The following is a 24,728-nucleotide window of genomic DNA, read 5'->3' as shown; positions in this document are numbered from 1 at the left end:
GCGTTCCCAGCGGTCTTTAATTATGATGATGCCGCTTTTAGACAAAATTTATCTGTTGTTTTCTAGGACATAGTTTTTGCAGAGTGGCAGTAGTTTTTTAGGAAATTTGCCTCTGAGATGTGGGCGGGACTGTTATGATCCAAATGCCAACTCAGACAAGGCAAATGAAGACGTACACAGATCTGGTCATCTGCAAGGGAATGTATCGGAATGGAACAGGAAGCTTGTGGCTCATCAACTGTAGTTTCTGAACCACGTACAGGCTATTACCAATAGCTTTATTTGTCTGCTCCTAATTCACAACAGTTTAAATAAAGAAATATTTATTACATTCCTTTATAAATGTCTTCCATCATGATAAAATGCTACAAGAACATGTTAAAAACACAGAAAACACAATTTTCATCGGAGTAGGTCTTTAAACATATTTTTTCTGTTTCATTATACTTTTACTCTTACTTCAGTGTTTATTTTTTTAATACTGTGAAATGCATTGCAACAAACGGCGACTTTGAAGATACATGTTTATACAGGTAATACTCAGGGTTTACAATTGGAAACTCCTGCTTGCCTACTGGCTTCCTGTCTTTGGCTCTTATGGATGGAACTTAATTGGGATTATCAAGATATCACATAACTGCCCTCACACGTGTCTCACGTCATACGTGCAGCAGTATTTCCACCAGGGTGGCTTCTCCATTCTGCTCAAACCTTTGGTGGTATTCTGGAAATCTTTTTTTATTTTTTTCTCTCTGGAGGCTTGGATGCCTCTTCCACATTTTCCTAATCCCTCCACTGTGGCCCTTTGTGATTTTGATCCTCTCAGCTATCTTCCTTTGACTCTCGCAAGCCAATGTTTCAAGGATTAATTAAGCGCCTGTCATTAGAAAATGCTACATAAAAGTCACACCAATTAGACCGTTCTCCCTCCGAGGCCAACGGTGATAAGATTCTGTGTTATAGAAATTAGGTCATGTACTTTCTGGTTTCTCAATCAGCCAGAGCATTTATAAGTAACTGGTAGACATGCAGGGATTCAATGTAGCATTGAAAAAGAAAACTGCAAAGTTAATGGGTTGCTGCAGTCTGGTTGGGTTTGAGCAGAACTTTTCTTTCATCTTGTAATTTTTACCTTCCAAATAGGCACTTTTGCTTTGAGCTTTTTCATATGACCAGTCGTCCTAATGGGAATAAAATATGGTCATTATGTGATAAATGACTGTAAATGGATTTCAAAGCTGATTTTAAATCAAATTGTCAAGAAAAAACACAAAAAACTTTTTCCTATGAATATAGGCGTACTTGTGTTACAATCAAGATATTTTTCTGCCTTTACTCCTTATGGGAGTACACAGGATTCACATCTAGTGATAAACTATTAAGCCTTATTCATCACTGCTGCTTTCTGAAAGTGCAATGCTTTTGTGGTAATTTGAGAGTCCATTATCTTTCACATATTAAACTAAGCTCCGTCCATGTTGTTGGGCATTAATAAATGCAGTTTTCAGCGGGCAGGCTCTCACTGCATCTGCTCTCTCCTGCCTCTCAAACAAGCGGGATGCTTCAGTTTTGCCTCCGATAGGTTTAGTCAGGTTCAGTGTCACAGCTGTGGAAGGGCAGAAACACTGAGAGGAAGAACATGACTAAACTTTCTAAAAGAAAAGCTGTTTTTTTGTTTTCCTTTTTGTTTGCAGCGGCAGTCACTCTCCCACAGCTGCATAAGTGAATGGGGCAGATGAATGCGGATGATATAATGACAGCAGTATGAGCCGTCTAATAACTGAGCTTTAGACATCTCTTTTCCGTTAATCCCTGCATGATGCCTTTCCGTTCTTCCTTATGTTCTGGAGAAAGTGCTGCACTGCAGTAGGTGTCAAGATCTCCTTGCAGGTGATATTTGTCCACTTCTAGCCTCACCTGAAGGGTCAAAGAAACAAATATGAGCAAGAAATAGATCGTAAAATTTCACAGTGGCACTAAGCAGAACATCATGTCATCTATAAAACAAAACAGCTGTATCAAAACTAAGATTATTTATATATTTGTAAGAAACATTTCCTTAAATGAAAGCATTGCAGAAAGCCTGGTACTTGCTACATACCAGTAAAGTTTTTCTGTCACCAGAAACATGAAATTTATCGAGTTCTGTTGCTGAAATAGACAAATTTTAGGTGATGGATTGGTATGAGCCAGTGTGGCCTTATTAAGTGTATCATGTTCAGACTATGATCTAACCAAGCTACATTAATTAGATTCTCCTTGCTGCTGTCAAAAGTCCATGTTTATTTGATTAGTTACAGTTATTTAGTGACAGTCAGCTTGATGCTTCTGAGCTACAATAAAAAAAAGAGCAGGGCTGCACAACATGAACATGCAGTGTCACAACTTGATAATACGTTATAGACTTGTTAAGTTGTGTGTGGAAAGGAAGGTTGATGAAAGCTGCAGTTTTGTAGAAAGGGTTTGGCAAATTGTGAGTCAGCAGCTTAACTTAAAGACCCACTCCGATGAAAATTGTGTTTTTTTAACATGTTCTTGTAGCATTTTTCCTCATGATATATAAAGGAAGATAAACTTAAAATGTGCATTTCTGCCTATGTCTCTATTCAAATCGTTGTGAATTCAGAAGGAAAAAGCTTGTACCAGTAACGTAGGCGCTATAATTGATGTGCCACAAGCTCCCTGATGGATGATGGGAAATGGTGACGGGCTTCCCGCCCACAACCCCGAGAATTTCTAACGAACTCTTGCTGAATCTAAGTCCTAGAAAATGACACAGGTTTTTATCATAACTAAAAGACCACTGAGAATCCTTTTAAAATAGATCAAAATATGATTGGATTGGGATTTTAACATGGCTGATCATAGAAACAAACAGCTCCACCTAGCATTGAGGAGTAAACAAACAGGGCTGCCTTTTTAGAGTTAGAAAAATTATTTTGCAACTTTAAGAAAATAAGGAGAAAAAAGATGACTTCCAAAAGCAACCATTAAGGCTGGTTGTTTACAGACAACGTCCTGAATAGATTTGATTCAGATTCATGAGGACTTGACTCTTCATAATATATCTGATATGATTCACCATTGATTTGTCAGTTTTTTACTCCAAAATCCTTTTTGCTTGTAAAGGAGAAAATGTTTTACATAACAAACTTCTGAAAACGTGTTGTTAAACTGTAAGGGTTAGTAACTTATCCAGGTAATATCATAAGGCAGTAAGTAACAAAACCTAACAACAAACCTGAAAACTGCATTTTATTAAAAGAAGTAAAAACTAAAGAACAAAATAAAATAAAACAAACAAATGATAAAAATAAATAAGAACAAATGATAAAAACAGAAAGCAGATCCTTCTAGTTTTTCAAGATATAATTTAGAGTTACTGATAGATACTTCTTTATTTAAATACAAAAAAAAGTTTCCATTTGATATGTTATCGTGTGTCTTTGAGAAACATCCTCCTTTTGTAACTGTAGAAATATGTAAATCCATTAATATGCAGATTGTTTTAGTTACAGACAATTTCCTCTAGTTGTGATAAACCATCTGTCTTGCCAGTGGTGATTTAGCGTCCTATATTCGCAAGTTTTTAATGTCTTAATCATAGCAGCCATAATGCTGCTTTGCCTCAAGCCAAGCTACAGCTAAACCCTAATTCTTGCCCTCTTGAAGCACAAACATTTCCATTTTTAGACACCCAGACTGCAAAACTGTACAGAGATAAAGATAATAACTCGGCGTCTTTTGAAGTGCTGCTGGTATTTCCTGCCCCTGCTTTATGTGACATGGTGCAGAGACTTTCTAAGCAAGTCGAGGCTCTTGATTCTTACCAGGAAGCCAATGTCAGATGGAGTGGGATCTGTCACTCTGAACTTTACCCTCTGTGGCCGCTGGTCTCAAATTTGATTGACTTTATTCCTCTCTTAGTTGCTAAGCAGTCAGAACAAACACAATTGCAGTAAAGAACTTGGTCCTGCTTCACATTAGCCTCTCTGCTGTCTCAGAAATATATGGATGTTTATCCGTGACAATGCCCGCTCAGAAACCGTCAATGAGGAGCAAAGGAGTTTTAAATTTCCTACTGTCTTGCAGCACAAAGCCTTGTTCTTTACTATCGTTCTTTCTCTGCTATAAAACGCTCCCATGGTACATTTTGTTTGGCCATGGCTCGCTTAGATTTTCTCAGTAAAATTAAATCAGACCTCACCATCATGTCCTTGTTACCTTCTGGCAGACCACTTTCAAAGTGAATCCCAACAGAAATGGACGCTTTATCTGTTTGCTTGCAGGCTCTGATGAGCAACTCAAAATAAATACGTTTTCATCATCTGCTATCAAAAACTCAGAGAAATGTATGTGCAGCTTTGTGAGGGGAAAAAAAGCAGACGAAAGCACAGAGGATGTGGATGACACGTAACAGCTGTGTGTCCTCTCTGCAGAGGTCACCTCAGAACATGTCTGGTCGGAGTCGCCCCTTTTTTTCCTCATTAAATTTGCTTTAGTTATTAGATAATCTGTTGTAGAGCCCTTGGTTTCTCTTGGATGCCTCCAGGAATCCAGATGAGTTTCCAGGACACGCTGTTATTTTTATGGATCCGCCCTTGTTGGCCTTTATTATGCTAGCGTCATTAACCTTCAAAAAACAACCTTAGAGTCAAGGATCAACCACGTCGTTGATGTCAGAAGTATACCTAGATGTATGGAATCAAGAATTCATAATGTATAAGACTGATATGTGTGATTTTAAGGACTCTGGACTGTAGGTGAAAAACATGTTAAATCAGTGACTGGGATAGAGAAAAACTAGATTCCTGTAATCCAGATTAGTTCTTAAAAAATGATAAAATATGAGATCAGATAAAGGATGGGTTCAATGTTGGCTATGCAGCCCAAATAGTGATTCACTTTTGTAGGATAAAGACGTTTCTGCCTCATACCTAAAACACTTGGATTATTTCTTCAACCCATTTTTGTTGGATGATTCATGTAGGGATCTATTTTGGGTTACCTTTTGGAGCAATACAAATTTTTTGGATTACAATGGTTTCATTGTAACCCAATTTATTTATTTTTCCTGAGGTTTTTTGATTTGAGTTAAAATAAGCCCGAAAAAATTTAGTCCCCTTTTTAACCTCGGAGTTGGGTAACAAACATCCCAACTTGGGTTGTTTTTAACTGGAGATTTTAGTGTGCTGTTGTGCGTTATCAGTGTAAATCCCCTGTTCTCTATCAGTGATAAGATTTAGAAAACATCGATGTGAACTTCATTTGTAAACTGTAATTGTTGTATTTTTTGCGACATCAACTACAATTTGTCGTGTTTAAAAGTATGTCAAAACTTTATTCAACTCTGGAAAACAAACATCTTTTGTTAGAAAACCAAGATTTTCTTTAGAAAAATAGTTACATGAAAGATGTATGAAATATTAACAGGGCTTGTTTTTCAATGGCAGCAACTCGAGTCTTTAGCAGAAAATGTAAACAGACAGAGAAGGCATGCAGAGTGAGGCTAAGGAAAGCTGTGGAAAAGTGAAGAAAGAATAAACAGACAGGTTTGGGAAAATTGATACTTGGATTATTTATACCAATGCAAACAGGAGCGCCATAAAAGAAAACCTTTTACCTCTATTTTTTGCTGCTATCTTAGTTGTCTTCATATTAAAAACATTTGTTCTTTCTTTGGTTTAGATAAAGTTAAAAATCTAAAACTCTTTTTCCTGTTAAGTTTCCTTGATTTTTTTTTTTACCTTGTTGGTATCATAAACTGTAAAATATTTTTGCTTTTTAAAAACTTACTCAGAGTGAATCCATCATTTTCGAAGGCAAATGCACTTTCACTTAAAAAGGGCTTGATTTTTCAATGATGATTGTAGAATATCTTTGCAGAGTAACATCCTTATTCTCACAATTCGATTATAATAGTTAGGTCAGTTTTAGTTGAGACCTTGAGACCTTTGTAGAGCTAAAATCCTCCAAATTGGCCTTTATAGATTCTCAGAATTATCTGGTGTCTCTGAAGTTTCTTTCTTGTGTCAATCCGTGTTGGTGTCTGTTCCTTATCTCTATCAAATGGAGCAGTTAATGGATCAGACAGACTCCGCTACTGCATTCGATCTGTCGATTTTCTATTATCATCATTATTATTGATTTCATTTGTTGTTGTATTTTACATTATTTCTTTTATATAAATGGCCACTATTTGCAGTCCAGAATTGCAGCATTGTTTTGCTGATCTTGGATGACCTTCTGAAGAAACCAACACTTACTGGAATCTCAGTTTCAATGTGGATATTTCTAGCTAACCTTTACAAAATAGTCAAATACAACAGGGGAAATTTCAGGCTTTAATTCTTTGCAAAAAAAACCCTCCTAAAATCAAATTTATTGTTTATTTCAAACAATAGTAGAAAGACTAATAACCCCCAAAGAAATGTTAAGGAGCACACGTGTTCTTCTGATAAGGGTAGAGGCTCTTTCTATAGGTTTCAAATTTGAAACATGTTTCTTATCCTCTTATCCTCAAAGGCTGTCTGTCTCCTTTTCTTTCTCACTTATTTTGTGAACCAATCTGTCCCTGTGCACAGATGCATGAAGGGCATTCTAGTTATTTTGTTCAGGACAGAAAATGGTTACACAACAACCTAATTATCTAATCTGTTTGGGATAGTTCTTCATTTATTTCTCTTGGGCTGTATTGTGTTCCACTTTAGGTTTTTTTTGTTTCATATTTATTGTCCTCATTCATTAAGAAGTTTTTCATTTCATCCTAGTTGTTTAACCATTTTTGTTTGCAGGGATACTGAATCCTCTTTCTGTAATAGAAACATTTTAGCTGCGTAGAATATGTTCGAAGTTCCCTCTGCATCTCTGTTTTTTTTTAGTTCTAAGTTCATTGGTTGGAAGCAGGGCTTCTTTCTCTCCTGAGCCTCTGCAGTAAGGCAGTATGGATGGCAATTTATAACTTAAAGATAAATGATGAGCTAATTTGTTCTTATGATATTTTTCTATGATAGAATTGAGAGCAGCAACTTAAAATCAAATGTATAAAAAATAGTGTTAAAACTGTAGGCTTGGTATTTTCTGTTTTTATGTTACATGTAGCGATCATCTTCAGAGACTGTGCCTTGGGATTTTGTTTTTATTAATTGTTGTTTCAAGGAAAAATATCCAGCATACCATGTATTTATCAGAATCAGGCTGTAAACCGGGTGAAGACATTGTGGCACAGCGTTGACTAACAGCAAAGAAGTGAACAACCCTGGGAGTATTTCGGGCAGGCAACTCAAGCAGTGCGTTTACCTGGTTACTCCTCCCTGCGGGCGGTTCAGTCTAATCAACTCACCTGTTCTGCGTCCTACTTAAGTTCCAGGTGCGGTCCAATCCTCTTCTTCCATTTCCGCAAGCTCTGCATTCGTCACCCCACCCTCCTCCCCGGCTTCTACCTGTGAGCTCCGTTAGTTGTGGTTTAATACCCAAAGTTTTCTATGGAGATCTTTGTTTTATGTATCTGAACGGAGCCTTATGCCAAACTAAACGAAACATGGGATAAATCTTCTGCAGAACTAAAAGAAATATGGAATAAGTCTTCTTTACTGCGTGAGTTGTCTGACTGAGATGGCCACTTGCTTGTGTTTGCATGGTGGCAGAAGGTAACTCATGGTCTTTTGTTGTGCGCTCATCAGAGAAGCTTTCGTCTGCACTTGCCCTCTGCTCAACAAGGAGGTCTGTTTGCTCCACAAAAGCGCCTATTCATTTTGCTCTATTCATCACCACTACTTGATTATTCATAATCCGTCCCTCTGACAATGTTCAGTTCAGCCGGTTACACTTCCCGTCCGCGCTGTTGTGAAAAGCTTTCTACTTTTTCATGACTACCGTATTTTCCGGACTATAAGTCGCACCGGAGTATAAGTCGCACCAGCCCAAAAATGCATTATAAAGTAGAAAAAAACACAGATAAGTCGCACTGGACTATAAGTCGCATTTTAACTTTCACAACCTTATATGACACAATCATAGCAGACTGTTTATCTAATTGTTGCAGGGGCCAAGAAAGGGGAAAACTACCACAAAGCAGGTTACGAAGATTTATTAATACAAAAACCCCGTCATGAGTAGAATAAAAATGTTGACCGTATCAATGACACCACAGGAGCATGCAGACAAAAAAACCACAGTTCATGCACAACAATAAAAAATAAAAACATGCAACGTAACTGTGATACACAGCACTCGGTGGGATACGGCACCCACCAAAATAACATGCGGGGTGAAACCTGAGGGAAGTGACTAAAAAAAATGACAAACAGAACAGAGGGTAAATAGTCCGCTCCTGCACTTGATTAGTCAATCACGCTGGGACAGCTCCGTCAGGAGCGGACAAACAAAGTACAAAACATAAACTTAAACAGGACAGCAGGGCACAGTATTCCAACACTAAAAACAGAAGAAGCACCATATTAAAAACATTTGATAAAAAATAATTTACCATTTGTTTAAAATATACCTCTGCTGTGATAAAAGTGTAAAATACCTGGTGCGTCGCAAAACCTCACGCCCAGTCTTTAAAACCCCCAGAAAAGCAGGATCTACCTCTGCCGTGATCCTGTCATACAATAAAAAATAAAACATCAAGCACTGCTTAAAAACATCATCCACAGGTAAGGATAACAGCAGTCTTACCGCACTCTTTGCTCGAGCCAACTCACGCTGCTCTCTGAGCTAACCGGCTTTCTCACAGGAAGCTAGCGCCATAACAACCACACGTCAACTTCCTTTTTAAACCCCCTGAACAATGGGTATAGAGACACCTACAGGTGACTCCCGTTACATCTCTTCCCCTCAAAGTGCATCGTCGACCCGACGATGTGGGTCCACCGAGACCTTTGCTGACATAGGCAATTTATGTGGGTTAGAATGTTGTCCTGCCGTTTTTCGGGTTGACTTCCTGGGCTCACAAACTAGTGGCCTGTCAGCTTCTTCCGTGAGCTCCTGACCTTGAGGAGGTTGTATCTGAGGTGGTACCTCCTCATCGTCCACATTCAATGAGTCATCCAAATGGAGCTCAACACCATCATCAACACCACCTACGCCCCCCTGTGCATGCTCCGGAACCTCCCCCTTCACTGAGGCTTCCCCCGCTGGCTTCCTCTCAGGGACATTCCGTAGCTCTGCCCTGTGAACCTGTCGCAGGGGACCGTCCTGACCTGCAGGGGCTACCGAATACACAACCCCCTGTGGAGATGGCCGGCGAACAACCTGATAGGGAGTTGGGTCCCAAAAGTCCTGGATTTTATTCCTTCCTCTAACTCCATGATTCCTTGTGTACACCAAATCACCCTCCTCAAAATCTGGGGCCAGACACTGACCCTGCATTTTCAGGTCTCTTTGCGCCCTGGTGTTTTCCATCTTCTGCTGCACTGCTGCATAGGCCACAGCTAAGGAGCTCTGGTGTTCTTCAAGCCATTCGTCTAAAGGAAGATCATGCTCCATTTCACTTCCCATCAAAAAGTCTGCCGGCAACCTCGGTTCTCTGCCAAACATCAGGAAATATGGGGTCATACCAGTTGATTGATTGACAGTTGTATTGTAGGCAAATGTAACTTGAGAAAGGTGGCGAGGCCATCTGCGTTTCTGCTCAGGTGGTAATGTCCGTAAAAGGTCATGCAGCGTGCGGTTAAAACGTTCACATTGGCCATTGCCTTGGGGATGGTACGGGGTTGTGCGGCTTTTGTCAATTTGATACAGTTTACAGAGTTGGTGCACCAGATTACTTTCAAAATTCCGCCCCTGATCCGAATGAATGCGGGCTGGGGGACCAAACAGTTGAAACCAATGTTTCACCAATGCCTCTGCGACAGTGCTAGCTCTTTGATCTTTTGTAGGGACCGTTTGTGTATATTTTGAAAACACATCTGTCATCACCAAAACATTCTCCCTGCCATCAGTAGCCGGATCCAACACGGTAAAATCTATCGCCAGAACTTCATGAGGTCGAGAGGCTTTCATTGAGCCCATAAAGGTCTTAACCTTTGGTTGTAATGCTTTTGACACTACGCACCTCTCACAGCTCCTACACCACTTCTCCACATCCGTATACATGTTTGGCCAATAATACCTCGACCGAATCAGCTGCAGAGTCCGTTCGGTACCCTGATGGCCATGATCGTCATGTAAGGAGTGAAGAATGGATTCCTGCAAAGACTGAGGCAACACCAACTGATTAACTTCTCCCTGTCCATCTGAACTGTAAATGCAGCGGTAGAGCACTAACTCATGTTCCCGGAGACGCTTCCACTGTCTTATCAATTCCCTGGCCGGTTTACTTAACTCGTGCCTCTGTCTAGCATCTGGTATTTTACCCCTTTCCCAGTATTTCAAGAAGGGGCCAAGGACAGGGTCTTTGTGTTGTAACGTGTAGAGGTCTGAAGGAGACAACCCAGGCAAGGTACTTATCTCAGCTTGCACCCCTAAAACCCTCTCACTTCCCAAAGGCTCAGTTTCTGACAACTCCAACACTGGGTGCTGACGCGACAATGCATCGGCATTGGCATTTTGGGAACCTGGGCGATATTTGATGGTTAAATCAAATGCTGCCAGCTCAGATGCCCACCTCTGCTCTGTAGCCCCCAACTTTGCTGTTGCCAAATGACTTAGCGGGTTGTTATCAGTGAACACCGTACAGGCATTCCCCACCAGATACTCGCGAAACTTTTCAGTGACTGCCCACTTCAGTGCTACCAGCTCCAACTTCATGGAACTGTAGTTGTTCATGTTCTTCTCAGCAGGCTTCAAGCTACGACTTGCAAAAGCCACGGGGCGCAGCTTGCCCGCATGCTCCTGGGACAGTACAGCCCCCAAGCCGGCATGGCTAGCATCTACCTCCAGCACAAAGGGTTTCTGAAAGTCTGCATAAGCAAGAACAGGAGTAGTTGTTAGAGCAGTCTTCAGTTCCTGAAAGCTTTGCTCACACTCTGTGTCCCAGAACTCATCCACAGGCTTTTTCGGCGTCTTACCCTTTCTTCCAGGAGGGAGGAGCCTAGCCACCAAACGGTTTAATGGAGAGGCAATTTTTGCAAATCCAGCAATAAACCTTCTATAGTAACTTGCAAACCCCAAAAACGATCTGAGGTCGGCCAGGTTAGCTGGTCTTCTCCAGTCACGGACTGCAGCTGCTTTCTCTGGGTCGGTCGACACCCCCTCAGCAGACACCACATGGCCCAAGTACTTCACCTGTTTCTGAAAAAACTGGCACTTTGAAAGCTTTACCTTCAAACCCTGCGCATCTAACCGGGAGAAAACTTGATCCAAACGTTGCAAATGTTGTTCAATGGAAGAGGAAAAAACGATGACATCATCCAAGTACAACAGCACAGACTGAAAACGACAGTCCCCAAACAGTCTGTCTGCTGTTTCTTTATTCAAATGGTTGTGAATCAGGAGCAGACGAAAAAATGCTGTTGAAAAAACGACTTAGGCAGTGACAAAGGTCCTACAGTCGGTGGGCCACAAGCTACCTGCTTCGGTCTATTTCGATACCTCCACTTGCAGAAAAATAACTCCATGGACATCTTTGTTTTCCTCATATGAGCTGGCATCTGACTCAAAACTGTATGGCTGCATCCATCAATACACTGTGGGTTAGGAGCAAGGGATGAACAGACAGGGAGCAGTGTGACAGTGTGAACGTGGGGGTAGAGCTACAAGCATGCTGCCAAAGTGAACCATGTGTTTTTTTATGGGAACCAGATCCTCCCTGGTCTGGCCGGCCTGACCAGGAGAGAAAGGACAGCAGACCCCCGGAGCCTAAGCAAGGGGGCCCCACTGCATCCCCTAGCACCACACCTCCTGCCACTGCCCCAGCCAACGGGATCCCCACAAGCCAGACCGTTTTAAGAGGACCCTGGCGGGTGAAGACCGGCTGCCCCTCCCCGATCCCATCTGTGTATGGTGGTTAGGGTGTGCACTGTGGAGTGTGTGTGCTGGGGGTTAAAATGGGGGGTTTCTGGTGTGGTGGCATGCTCCACTGCTGCCACACAGTAGAGCCCCCCCACCCGTGGTCCCTCTGTGTGTGGTGTGTGTGTTGTATGTCTGGTGCCAACATGTACTGTGTAGTGTTAAAAGTGAAAATTAAAATGGGGGGGGGTCAAAGAGAGACAAGCCCAAGTGTTTGAAGGTGACTAAAATGCAGGTAAAAGTGGAATAGAGGGCGGGTGAGGCCCCAAAGACTGTCACCCCGGTGAACCTCGCCAGCATATCCCACCCATCCAATTCCCGGAGCCCTAGGTGCAAGTTTGCATAATTTGTTAGGGTGGGAGTGGGAAGGAGCAGGCAGATTGGCACCCTGGCTAGCCAGGAGGCGGCCAGCCAGCCACAGACAGAGGACGAGCCAGTGGGTCTGGATGAAGCTTTTAATTTGTTCCCCTGCGTTTTCTTCTGGCATTTCTTGTATTCTCATGACCACTAGGTTATCTCGCATTGACCTGGACTGAAGATCCAGAAAGGTCTCTTTGATCTTCTTGTTTTCAGTTGGCTCATTCCATCAGCAAGGGATTTTAACCGACTCTTTCAGCACTGAGTTCTCTGCAGTCAAATTTTTCACTTGCTGCTTGGAGAATTCCAGAGAATCCTTAAAATCTTGGAATACCCGATGAGGGATCGCCAGGAAGGTCAAAGCTGAATAACTTAGCATTGATGCTAAGAAGCATATCCTCTGCATTGGACTCGAACTGCGTCTTTGGTGGAGAAGCTCCCGAGGATTCCTCCGGACGGCTCTGCTTGCTGGAGAAAGCAGACTTGACTGACTGGGTGGTTTTTCCCATGACGAAATGCTTTTAATGGTCGTTGATGTAGCGCGTCAGGCTGGCTGGGTCATCCTAGCTGCTCTCCAGGACGGTCTTGATTTTCCCTCTTTAGGTAAAAATGTAACACTGGATCAGCGCATTTATTACAAAAAATGGTGGAGAAAAAGAGATGTTGCATGGTTTGTTTTAGTTTTGAGGAGTAGATTATCTTATTCCACCAAGGTCAGCGTCACTGCTTCATGCAGTCCTGCTGCCTAGCCTGTTTGCCATTTTTGTTGCATTGCTGATGTTAGGTTGGGGTTGTGAGGGTCTGTAAGCTAGCGGAAGAGACTGTAAACAGATGGATGACGGGAAGTGGGGTGGGGTTGCTCTGCGCCGACACTCCCGCCCACAATTCAGAGGTGAATTACTAATGAACTTTCTATGTCCTAGAAAATTATAAAGGTTTTTTGATTTGGGCTAAAAACTGCATAATTAAAATGTAAAGACTACTGGGAACACTTTTACAATAGATCCAAAAATGTTTGGAGTGGGACTTTAAACACATTCCTATATTTATAAGGGAGCATATTTTGACTCAGCTTGAGAGCAGACATTTGTTTTATTTCAGGATGCTGCTAAAAGCTCTCATCTCAAACTCACAATGTGCCTGTGTGAGTGCAAATCTGTGTTTCTGCTCCTGCATTCACTGCTATTCACACAAACGTCCTGTCCTCTGGTTTGAGCTCTTCTAAAGGCTTCCTTTACAAATTCATAAAACTTTTTACCTGGATTATTTTATTTTGCTTCTTTGGATCTTTGCAGTTTTATTTAATAAACCCTGAAGCTTCATACCTGAGTTTCCTGCACGTACTTGTATGGAAGCCATTTTTTTAAAATACATTTTTAATAGCAGGAGAAAAAAAAGTCACACATCATTAATTACAGGTTGGGAAATAGAGGGAGAATATTTACAGTAATTACAGTCATTTAAACACAATCTTGAAACAGGAAATCTTTAAGGACAACAGATCTTTTCAAAATCAAAGCTGACAATGCAACTACCTTGTAGAGACAACTCAGTTTAAAACAATATCTGATTCTATTTTATTAATTTTGGTTTTAAGGTAGTAGTGGAAACCAAAGAGTGTTGAAACCAGGTTTATTTTTATCAGCATCAATAATTATACATCTGTTATGTCTCTGTCTTTTAATCACTGCAAATTCAGTTCACTTAACCGGCAAAACCAGCTCTTTAGACTCCATGAAGGAGAATATACATGTTGTTTTGAAAGGTAAATGGGCTGAAAAGGAAATCTGGAAAAGAGAAATAAATAAAAAATGACACCTGACGGGCTGAGGCCTAAGAGAAGAGGAGAAAGGAGACTCAGAATAAGAAATTAAAGAGACATAAGGACGTGCACTTTGCTGCACATCCTCCAAAACACATTGCTATGTTTGTACAGGTGGATGCAGCATTGAAAAAGTTCATCTTTGTTATCCATAGAAATGTATATTGACAGCAAACGCACCTTGTTTTAGTAGACAGACAGAAAGACTGAGTTGTTGTTTGAAAGCTGAAGAAAGCAGGGGGAAAGAAAGAAGAGGTTTGGCATTGGTCTGCAGCTGCACAACCAGACTTGATCAAACTATTGAAACCTGTTTATGTTACTGTGGGAAAAGATGTTTTCAGGTGTGATTTTCAGTAGAAAGGACTGTGAAGAGTCGCTCACTGTGGGATTCAGTGTTGCTGTGAGTGGACTTGTGTGTGCAGCATGGTGACAGTAAGAGTCATGGATGGAGATTATTCTAATAAAGGCGTACTGTGAGGTGTTTGAAGGTGATTAGGCTCTCTGTCCCACATGCTGATGTTAAATCTGACAGCATGCAATTCATTTTTTTCATTCAAATCTGACATTTGGAATTCATTTTTACCTCACTCGTTTGCTTTTCATCCTTCAACATCTTTCAACTGTTTGTGTTAGCCTTTGGTTCGTCATTTTTTTCTGTGTTATTTTTTCCATATTCCCCAAAGTTCTTTTTCAAAATAATTTGGTTTTCCAAACCCACTGCTCAAACTGCATAGAAGAGTGTAGAGCTTCTGGGCTTACGTACTGGAAATAATTCCAGAGATCAGTTTGACATTTGCAAAGTGTCAAACAAGAATGCATACAAGTTTATACATGTCGTATGTGTACATTTTCTTATGCCGACTTTTTGTCTTTATACTTTCACAGCAACAACATCACCCGTTGTAGCTCAGTTAAGTTTTAGGGCAAACATTTCATATATGGGCTTTTGTTTTGAAAGTTTTTTTACGTGAGAGAAGACAGCACTGGCCTTTAATGCTTTTATTGACAAATTGGCAGATATAATTATTTAAAAATCTGCTTACTGCTCAAACCTTTGCTGTTTTGGGTCCTGTTCTGAGCGAGGTGATTTTTTTTATTTAATTGCTGTATTTAAATAGGTTTATTCAGTTCATTATTAAAATAAAAGCCCTTTCTTGACTTTTTCCTAAAGTATCCTTGTTCTGGGAACCCATTGAAGTTTTGCTTTGTTAGCTAACAGCCAAATCTAAGGATAGTCACCATGGCAGTGAACCAAGGCAGGATTAAGACCCACATCCCCGGGCACTCAAATTCAGAAGGGCCTTTATGAATTCCCACTTTTTTATTCTTGCTATTTAAATTCATTTATGCAAAAGTGGATAACCCAATTAAACTCACCAAGGCAACATGGTAAAAAAAACTAACTCTAAAAAAAAGATCATATTAAAATAAAAACAGGAAGTCATTCAATTGTCACCTAAAAGTGGACAGATTTAAGACTTCAGGGCCAATGGTCTTCAGTGCAAAACAACATTAACCTAAAAACAGGTAACACAGGGCCTGATTTACCAATATCTCAAAGAAAGAGCACAGAATTGCATGTGTACACAAGATTACATACTTGTGCTGTTTTATGAGGTTTTGCACAGCATTTAAGTGAGGGTTTAGTGTGCGGTGCAGGGTGAGGTAAATCAGTGCAGTGCAGAGCAGTGAGAGAAAAAAATCCAGTAATTCATTTCAAGTTTGCACAAGATTTTTATACATACAGACCTTAAATACTCTTTGCTTCTCGTATGTTTATGCAAGCATGCGGTCGGCCCTTTGACATCGGGGGCCCCTGTGGGGCCAGCTGTGGACAATAATAGTTCATCTAAATCAGAGCAATGTATCTTATGTGACCTTCCTTTTATCACTTGACTGAAAAAAAGCTCTTGCTCCTGATTAATCTGCCACTTTTCATCCCGGGTAAACAAGCACAGACAATCTGCATGTAGGCACACTTCACACATAGACACATCCCGCAGGAATACTTCAAAGAGTGGCTCAGATCACAGACAGCTTACTCCTGCCTGGCTGCTGTCTGATAAGCACTACGGTTGGAACTGCGAGCGCTGCAAGTAATACTGGATGGTTCAAAATCACCTCTGGTCTTAGGTATAACCTATTGCTCAGGAAGGGAGAGAGGGAGGTTTCCCTTTTTCAGGGCTAAAGGAGTGTTGACACTTAGAAATGATCTGTTTTTCAAAATAAATGTTAGTGTGGGCTTGTTTGGAGCCTTAAAAAATGTACCATAATCAATAACTGTTACATTTAAACCAGAGATAAGCTAAAATACTAAAAATATTATCTAATGTATGTTGGTTTTGGTTATAGGTGTAGGTTCATTAATGTCTAAACATTAATGTCTTACTTTTTATTGTTAATACCTCATTAAAAATAAAATGACCTGACTATAATCAAAAAGTCATAATCTGCAATGATTGTCTATGCCTTCATTAAATATTGAAATAGGAAATACCGGTATTTTAAAACTATTTACTTTTTGGTTTACATGACTTCCTTTCAAAATAAATTACACCGTGTATCACACAGGATCAACTCAATGCAGCAAATGTAGTAGTAGACAATGAAAAAAAAAACCAACAGTTTATTTTGCCGTTTATCACGCATCTCAGCCAGAAACTTGTAAATTGTAAATTAGAGCTAATAAAGTGACCCTTATTTATTTTTTTAACCATACGGTTAAACATCCTTAAAGTAGTTCAAAAATAGAAAATCCACTTTATAATCTGGTGCACCTCATTTATGAATCAGGTCATGTTTACTGATTTCTAATTGATTTTATGTGGTACAGGATGCTCAAAAATCTGTCAAATGTTTAAGTCAGAGTTTGCCAAACCATGGAGACAAACTGCTTGACGGATTGCTGGAGCCTTACAGAGTGAAATGTTACTTCACTTTTTTTTAGGACTTACTTACTGTTTACTTTGCGTGTACTTTTTAAAACTAAAACTTTTTATTTTTCTTGAGCTGGAGAGCCTCAATGGAGTGGTGAAAGGGCCACATGTGGCTCCAGAGCCGCAGGTTGCAGACCCCTGGCTTAACAGCATAAAATGGGCTACCATAAAAACACTCTTGTAGAAAATGCCAGTTGTGCTTTTCAGAACTATATGAATGCTGTGGTCATCCTTCCCTCCCATGGAAAAAAGACTCTTCTTAAAAAAAAAAGAGTCCTTCATTCCATAGTTCTGATAAAAACAAAAATCAAAGGAAAGGTAGATGTTGGTTTTGGCTTTGGTACATTATTACACATGGCAGGTTTGATCCTTTTAGGCAGACGTCATTTCTCCAAAAACCCGATGAGCAATCTGTAAAATATGGGTCATGTTAAAAAAAACAGGTATTAATTTAAAAATGCTTGAAAAGAATTAAAAAATTGGCTGTGGAGCTTAAAGCTTAAAAACAAACAAACTGCAGGCTGGTCATGTGTACACTGTGTGTGTTCGTCTTTGTGTGTCATCCCCAGAGATGAATGCAGGTCTCATTAAGATTTCTGTCATGCTTCAGCAGTGCCCGCAGCATTTTATCTGAAAGCACAACTGAGCGACCGGTCAAACCACTCAAGACTGAGGAGTCAAAAACACCTCGATGTGTTTCTGTTTGCAATGTTTGAACGTGTTCTTCGTTGGGGGGAAACAGTTCGGGGCAAGATGAAGCTGTTAGAGCATCTTTGTGAGTACTTGAGACTTTTTTTAAAACAGAGATTCAAACTTAATTTGAAATTCTTGTCATGTAGAATATCGTTTTAACAAAAAGCTGAGTTTATTTGGCTGATTTTTACAGGGATACTTGAAACAAAGATCAGGAACTGCCTGTTCAGATTTACTTTTATTTTGAAATTCCACATTTGATTAGGTAATACAAAATGCAATTTTTTGGAACTAGACATTAAAACTGCTTTTCCCAACTTTGGCCTATATGATTTAACAATATTAATAACTGCTAAATAATTATTAAATAACTACTTTTAAAAATTAAGTTTCATTCTGAGGTTTTGACAAAAAATGTTGCTGTTATTTTAGATGAAGACAACTGCTGTTAGCCATTATGCCGTTTCTGATAATTATGTTCCAGTTCATACAAGCCCTTGAAGAAAGCAGCTTAACAGTTACTTTCTCTGCTGTTGTCATCTTCTTTGCTATCTAGATGTTATGGCTTGTTTTTGCTGTTGCATTGTTTGCTTTGGTGTATTTTTATGAAAGTGCTGCAGTTCATTTCAACTCAGTGTCTGCAAGAAATAGAGAATAATTATTACCAATTTCAGAAATTCAATAAAAAAATATAAAAAGAAAGAAGTCTTCATAATGGTTATAATTGCTGTCTTTAAATTTATTTAAATATTTTTAATATATATATTAGAAATCTGCTAAATAAAACCAATTTGTGTTTTTGTTTTTTTTTGTTGATGTTATAACATGATATTATATATTATATATTTTTGAGACAATTCAAACCAATCATTCACAGAGTATTGAAAACAACACTTAAGGAGAAAACATTTTTTTATATAATTGTACTTTCCATTTTTCTTTTAATCAGTTAGTGGGTCTTTTAAATGTTGCATTATAATTAACCATTGTGCTATCTTAGATGACCTCACCCTTACATTGACGTGTTCTCCCTACCATGACAAAGGTGGATAAAGGTGGAAAGGATACCAGTGAAAATCACAAATCATTGAAGAAAAAAGGTTCAGTGCACTGTCTAGTGGGTCTATGACCCAACTCCCAATGGTAAAGTGCCTAGGATAGCACAAGGGTTACAGAAAACATGTAAGGACTCCTGTTTATGTAATTCATAATTGCTGGGGATGTATAATCTCTCTTTTTGTTGTCTATTCCAAATAAAAATACAATATGCAAAGCAAAAAAATATAGTGGGACTTACTGAGAAGATCTATATTTTCTTACATAAATCCAAGTTTAAGTCCAGTAATAGGAATTTTGTGGCCTAAACATTTAACGTATTTGAACATCATTCTTATGGAGCTTGTTTATGGGGTCATGAAGAGTGGGAATGGATCTAATGTGTGAAAGTTGCTTCTCTAAAAGGGCAGTAGATCCAGGAAAATGGATGCATTGAATAAAAGGATCATTACTAGGATCATTACTCTAACATCAATAATTAAATTGATGGGACGCAGAAATCTCCTGTACAAAATAAAGCAAATAACTCACTTCTATGTCCTATTTGGATTTTATTGATCTAAGCATCCTAAAATAAGTGAGTTAAAGATTGTGTGGTGAATGCTGAGATACTGAACATGCCTGCATGCCATCTTTGGAAAGCTTCCCACTTTCTGACAGACGCCGCCTCTGCGATCACAGAGCTGTTGAGAGACGGCTATCCTCTCCAAGCTGCTGTCATTGTTTTTGGGCTTGGTCCGGTCTCACATGCATTACAGATCTCCTCCTCCCACTCAGTCTATTTACAGTGATATGTCAAAGTGAGCGTGAGCCGTGAAGGCTCATGGATTGAGTGGATTTTTTTTCCCATGATGTGGTCCTTCAGACTGGGGTATCTGTTGGAGTTAACTCTCTTTGTGAGAATCATTTTCTCTTTAAGAGCCTCCCTGAGGCTCAGGACATGTCAAAACAGATAAACAACTGTGGCGGGCTGCTCTGTTGATCGAACCGAGTGTTGTGTGATAGTTCAAACAGCACAGAGCGTGTGTGCTGCAGTCTAGGCAAGGCAGGTTTATTCCTGTCAGTCTTTGTGGGGCAAAGGAGCGTGACATTTAAATCTGTTGAGGAGAGATGATTGTGTGTGAGTTTGTGGACTCGGGCAGCAGGAGTAAGGCTTTTTGGGGTCTGACAGAAATGGAATAAATGTCATTGCTGCGTTCATACTTGAGTCTGAAGAGGAGCCTCTTCTTCTATTTTGCCTTCTCTATCTCACTTTTCTGTCTCTTCCTCTTTTTCAGATAAGTTGTTTGGAAAGCGTCTGCTGCAGGCCGGGAGGCACATCATGTCTCATAAATCTTGGATGAAAACGGTGCCCACAGAGAACTGTGATGTCCTCTTGACATTTGCAGGTTAGCCTCTTAAAGACAAGTTTTTATTTAGAATGTTGCAAATCAGTCCTATGCCTAAAAACATACTTTCATATTTCATTTCAATTCAGTGATTACCTTGAGATTACATGTTTTTTTATATATTAAACATATTATATATGTTATATAGATTATATATGTTTTTTAAAGTCTCAAAATGTAAAAAAATCTTTCAACGGGTTAAGAAAATGGTCTTACCAAGAATTTCTTTTTTAAGAAAAATATTCTTGAATCAAAAAGATGTGTTTTTTAAAGTAAGATTATTTAGCTACAGAAAAACTTTCATGATAAGAATATTTTTCTTGCAAGACTGAAAATAAGACACTTTTTCCTGAAACAAGTCTTTTGAAACCTTCTTAAGATTCAGTTTTTCCAGTGTACATTCAGTAGCAAGCAGGAAATAATTTTGTCACTCCCACAGCATTACACATACCTGCAAACATGTTTGTTTATTATAGAATTCCTCATTTCCTATTTACACCTGAAAGTAAAAGCTTTTTCCAACCCTAAATGAATAGTCAAATACTGCAATATATAGAAAAATTCATGATTGTTTTTTTTTTATATTTTCTGTTTTTATGCAAATATTTAACATGTTATTTCATTTAATAAAAGATTAAAAGAAAGAATTTGAATCAAGATAAAAAAACTACCTTTTATCTTTTTATTTTATTCATTTAAATTGATGTAAGAAAAAGCCATTTGTTTATAGATTTGAATAAATAAAGCGTCAGACACTTGGAATTTTAAAGAAATGTTAGTTTAGTTGACATTGGATTGAAATAGCTTGCAGATCAGGTACCAGCTCGCCCCACCTGTGAGAGGGGGGGGGGGGGGGGTTCCAGTTTTCTACCTTGTTGTTTACTGAATGTGGGTCAGTAAACAGCAGGTTGAGATGTTTTTTATTCTTCATCTGAATCCTCCAGTTTATTACAGAAGCTGTTCATCTGCTGTGACACAGACTGTGGTAAAGAAAACAAGTTTTTTTCAATTGCTGACAGTCAGCTGTGAATGAGGCGCAAGCAAATTCTGAATGGTTATGAAAAGCAATCTTAAAAGTAAGTCAAGGAAGACATTAAAAACCTACTTATCATGTGGCATTTTTCTGATGATGGGGAATATACACTATATAAATATATACCGTATTTTCCGGACTATAAGTCGCACTTTTTTTCATAGTTTGGCAAGGGGTGCGACTTATACTCCGCAGCGACTTATATTAGAAATAAATTGAAATAAATACATTGTTAACCCTCCTGTTATGTTCATTTGTGAGGAACAGAGATGATGTTCCTGGGTCAATTTGATGTATGAGGTATGTTAAGTGTTAAGAGGATGTTAAGTGACTCAGAGAATCAGCAAACTTTTTTTTACAGTAAGATCTTGAAGGCTAACAACATAATATTCTATTTTCCAATGATTTCATAGATTCAGAAATGCAATAAAAGTGAAAACTGTTTCTACAAATACAGGATGAAAACAGAGTATTAGTTGGCCAATGATGCTTCATGAAAGGAATAAATAAATAAGTTTGAGAAAAAATTACTGTGAAATTATTAGATAAACAGTCTGCTATGATTGTGTCATATAAGGTTGTGAAAGTTAAAATGCGACTTATAGTCCAGTGCGACTTATCTGTGTTTTTTTCTACTTTATAATGCATTTTTGGGCTGGTGCGACTTATACTCCGGTGCGACTTATAGTCCGGAAAATACGGTATATAAGTATTTCTATATTCAAATCATTGTGAATCAGAGGCAGACGCAACAATTATGTTTGAAAAAGAGCTTATTTGTAATGTTGAAAATATGCTGGGTGGATCATAAGCTTTCTGCTCCACTACATTTTGATGCATCCACTTGCATCCTGTACGTCTTTGCTTTCCTCGTCTGGATCAGAACTGTACGGCTGGATAGTTCCACTTTTGTTGCACAGGTAATCGTAGGATGGGGTGTGAGCTAGCTGGAGAGCATGTAAACAAAGAGCTCTCATTAACGGGAAGGGGAAGGGGTCTCTCACCGGAAACGGTCCCTCCCACAAGAGGGGAATTTCTAATGAACTACTGGAAGCTCTCCAAAAAGAACAACACAAAACAGAGATACTAAAAACGGCATAATCCTAATTAAAAGACCACTGGAAACGCTTTTAAAATAGATGAAAAGATATTCAGAGTGGCTCTTTAAGGTAAAAAGTAAGAAGCTCTGAACAAAATCCCCAGAGAACAGAAAAGCTATAAGTAGTTTATAGCTTTAGTTTAAATAGACACTGTTGTTCTTATTGTATCTGCACTATTTTATCTCAAATGATGTTTCTGTCACAGAGGTCATTCCAAAATAACAAAAATGAAATAAGATTGAAAACATGTGGCAAAAAGGACTGTTCAATAAAATTAACTTGGATGATCAACTGTTTTAAAAACTCTAATCAACAGTGCTTCATTCCCAATTATTTTATTCATGAATTAAAATAAAAGGAAAAGAAAAAAAAGATCTCTGCCTATTTCTGCATAGGTGTAGTGAAGGAAATCTGTGTTTTTCTTGCAAACAATAATGCGTGGGTATGGAAAAAATGTATTTTTATTTCTTATTTCCTGCCACAGACACTACAGATGACCACACGTTACTATGGCTACTGAACCACATCCGGCTTGGAATCCCAGAACTCATCATCCAAATCCGACATCACAAGCACACACGAGTCTACGCATTCTTCATCACAGCTACATACGAGAAGTAAGAGATCTCCTTAAATAGGAGTTTGTTTCTTCTGTTATGAACCAAGGTTGTTGTCCTTCGGGCTGCTGTGCTTTTTTATCGATTTTTTATTTATTCAAACAGCTGTTTTCCTGATAAAATGCAAACGACAAGGTTTTTTTTTTTATGAGACATTGAATACCATGGCTTTGTGTCTATAAAATAAAACCCAAATAATTTCTATGAAGACAGTTTTCCGAAAATTGCTTATAAATGAAATATTTGCTTTCTGTTAAATGTAACTTTAAAAAAAAATAAAAGAAGTATTTTTGTAAAAAACATAAATACATAAAATGAAAAGGAATAATTTTCACTCTTCAGCTTTGGAGAGTAAGACAGTAAATGATTATTTTATATCAATTAGCAAAAGTGTTCAAAGACTCCGGGTGAACTCAAATGACAACTCTGACTGTTGCAATATTAGCCAAGCCTTGCAGCATCAGCTTTAATTTGTAATGAGTTGAAGCTGGTAAAACAGGAACTCCTGTTGTAAAAGCACCTTTCTAAATCAATTCCCTCCTCACCTTGAGGCAGAATGTAGGCAAGAAGCTCCAAGAACTTCCCTCCACCCACATAAATAATATTTAGCTGGAGATGTAAAGACGGAAATACGCTTCCTGTTTGTTTCAGACAGAAACTTTGGGTTTTATATTTATCAGCAGCCGCAGCAGGCAGAGCTGTTTCTCTGTGAATCATTATAAACCAATGTCATACACCTCTGCTTTTGGATCCAGCGCTGCAGGTTCATACAAGCTTTGGTTTAGAGCCTATGGCCAAATGTGTTGGGATTTTACATTTTACCTGGTTATACTCCTAGAACTGTCTGCTTCAAACAAACAAAGATTTCAAATGAAGCCTCTGGAAGGGTTGAGATGATTTTAGGAATATAAACCAAATCATCAGAATTCTGTGGCTCATTTCTTTCTTTGACAGCCATCAAGACTTCTTCAACTTTGAATTAAAGTACACGATTCTTGAGAAAAAGCTTTCGCTTATGAATGGATTTGAAAAAATATGTAGTCAAGAGGAAATGAGTAGAATAGGACTGCAGGAGAGATAGAAGCAAAGAGGAAGGTTTTTTTAAGGAGTGGACTTCTTTGTAACTGTGGTTTAAATAAGGGGTTTAAATAAAAGGAAAATGATTGCTTTGTGACCTGGTAGCTGTCTGCACACACCCACACACACACACACACACGCACACCCACACACTAACACACACACATACACACGCTATCTGCCAGCAGGCGGGTAGACATACATTTAAAAAAATTGGAGTGATAACACTAAACATATTTCACATCGGAAAACAGCTGTTCCTTTTACATTTCATGACTGACATAAATATAAATGGATGACATAATATAAATTATTTGCATTTTTAATTGCCGCTATTAAGCTTTGTCTACTATGTGGGATTTCTGTGGAAGCAAATTAATTTAAAAGCAGTTTGAGATTTAAGATGGTAGAAATATTCTCGTTGAGAGGTCATTTATTAACTGATAAATGCAACTCCAACCTAAATAATTCTGTGATTCAACATCTTTGTTTATTTCTAACATCCATTCCTATGTCTGCTCTGAGTGGGCACTTCCTGTTCTGCTGATTTTTCATTCAGTCATATTATTTCTGAAGGATATTTGCTAAATTAGTGTAAATCTCAGGAGCCATGCTCCGCCTCTGCGCCGTTTTCCCATTTGCAAGGTGACTTTGTCCACGAGGCCTTCTTGACTGCATCTCCATGACGACTAAA

At 38.9% G+C, this 24,728-nt stretch overlaps 1 protein-coding gene across 3 annotated transcripts in view; it reads left to right on the top strand.

The window, feature by feature from the left end:
• The window catches only part of ano8 (anoctamin 8), a 41,726-nt gene that overhangs the window by 4,892 nt on the left and 12,106 nt on the right, over positions 1-24,728 (top strand). For 2 of the 3 annotated variants that reach the window (XM_023954274.1, XM_023954273.1), the window contains exons 2-3: positions 20,097-20,207; positions 22,825-22,957. In XM_023954274.1, the coding sequence (XP_023810042.1) occupies positions 20,097-20,207; positions 22,825-22,957 (244 nt within the window). Of the gene's footprint in view, positions 1-17,670; positions 17,846-20,096; positions 20,208-22,824; positions 22,958-24,728 lie in introns of those variants that run through there. The other variant, XM_020702410.2, reaches the window with a different exon arrangement.

This window comes from Oryzias latipes, chromosome 4 (assembly GCF_002234675.1).
Source record: "Oryzias latipes chromosome 4, ASM223467v1".
Lineage (NCBI taxonomy): Eukaryota > Metazoa > Chordata > Actinopteri > Beloniformes > Adrianichthyidae > Oryzias > Oryzias latipes.
The sequence above is the reverse complement of the archived record's forward strand: the minus strand, read 5'-3'. Positions and strand labels throughout refer to the sequence as shown.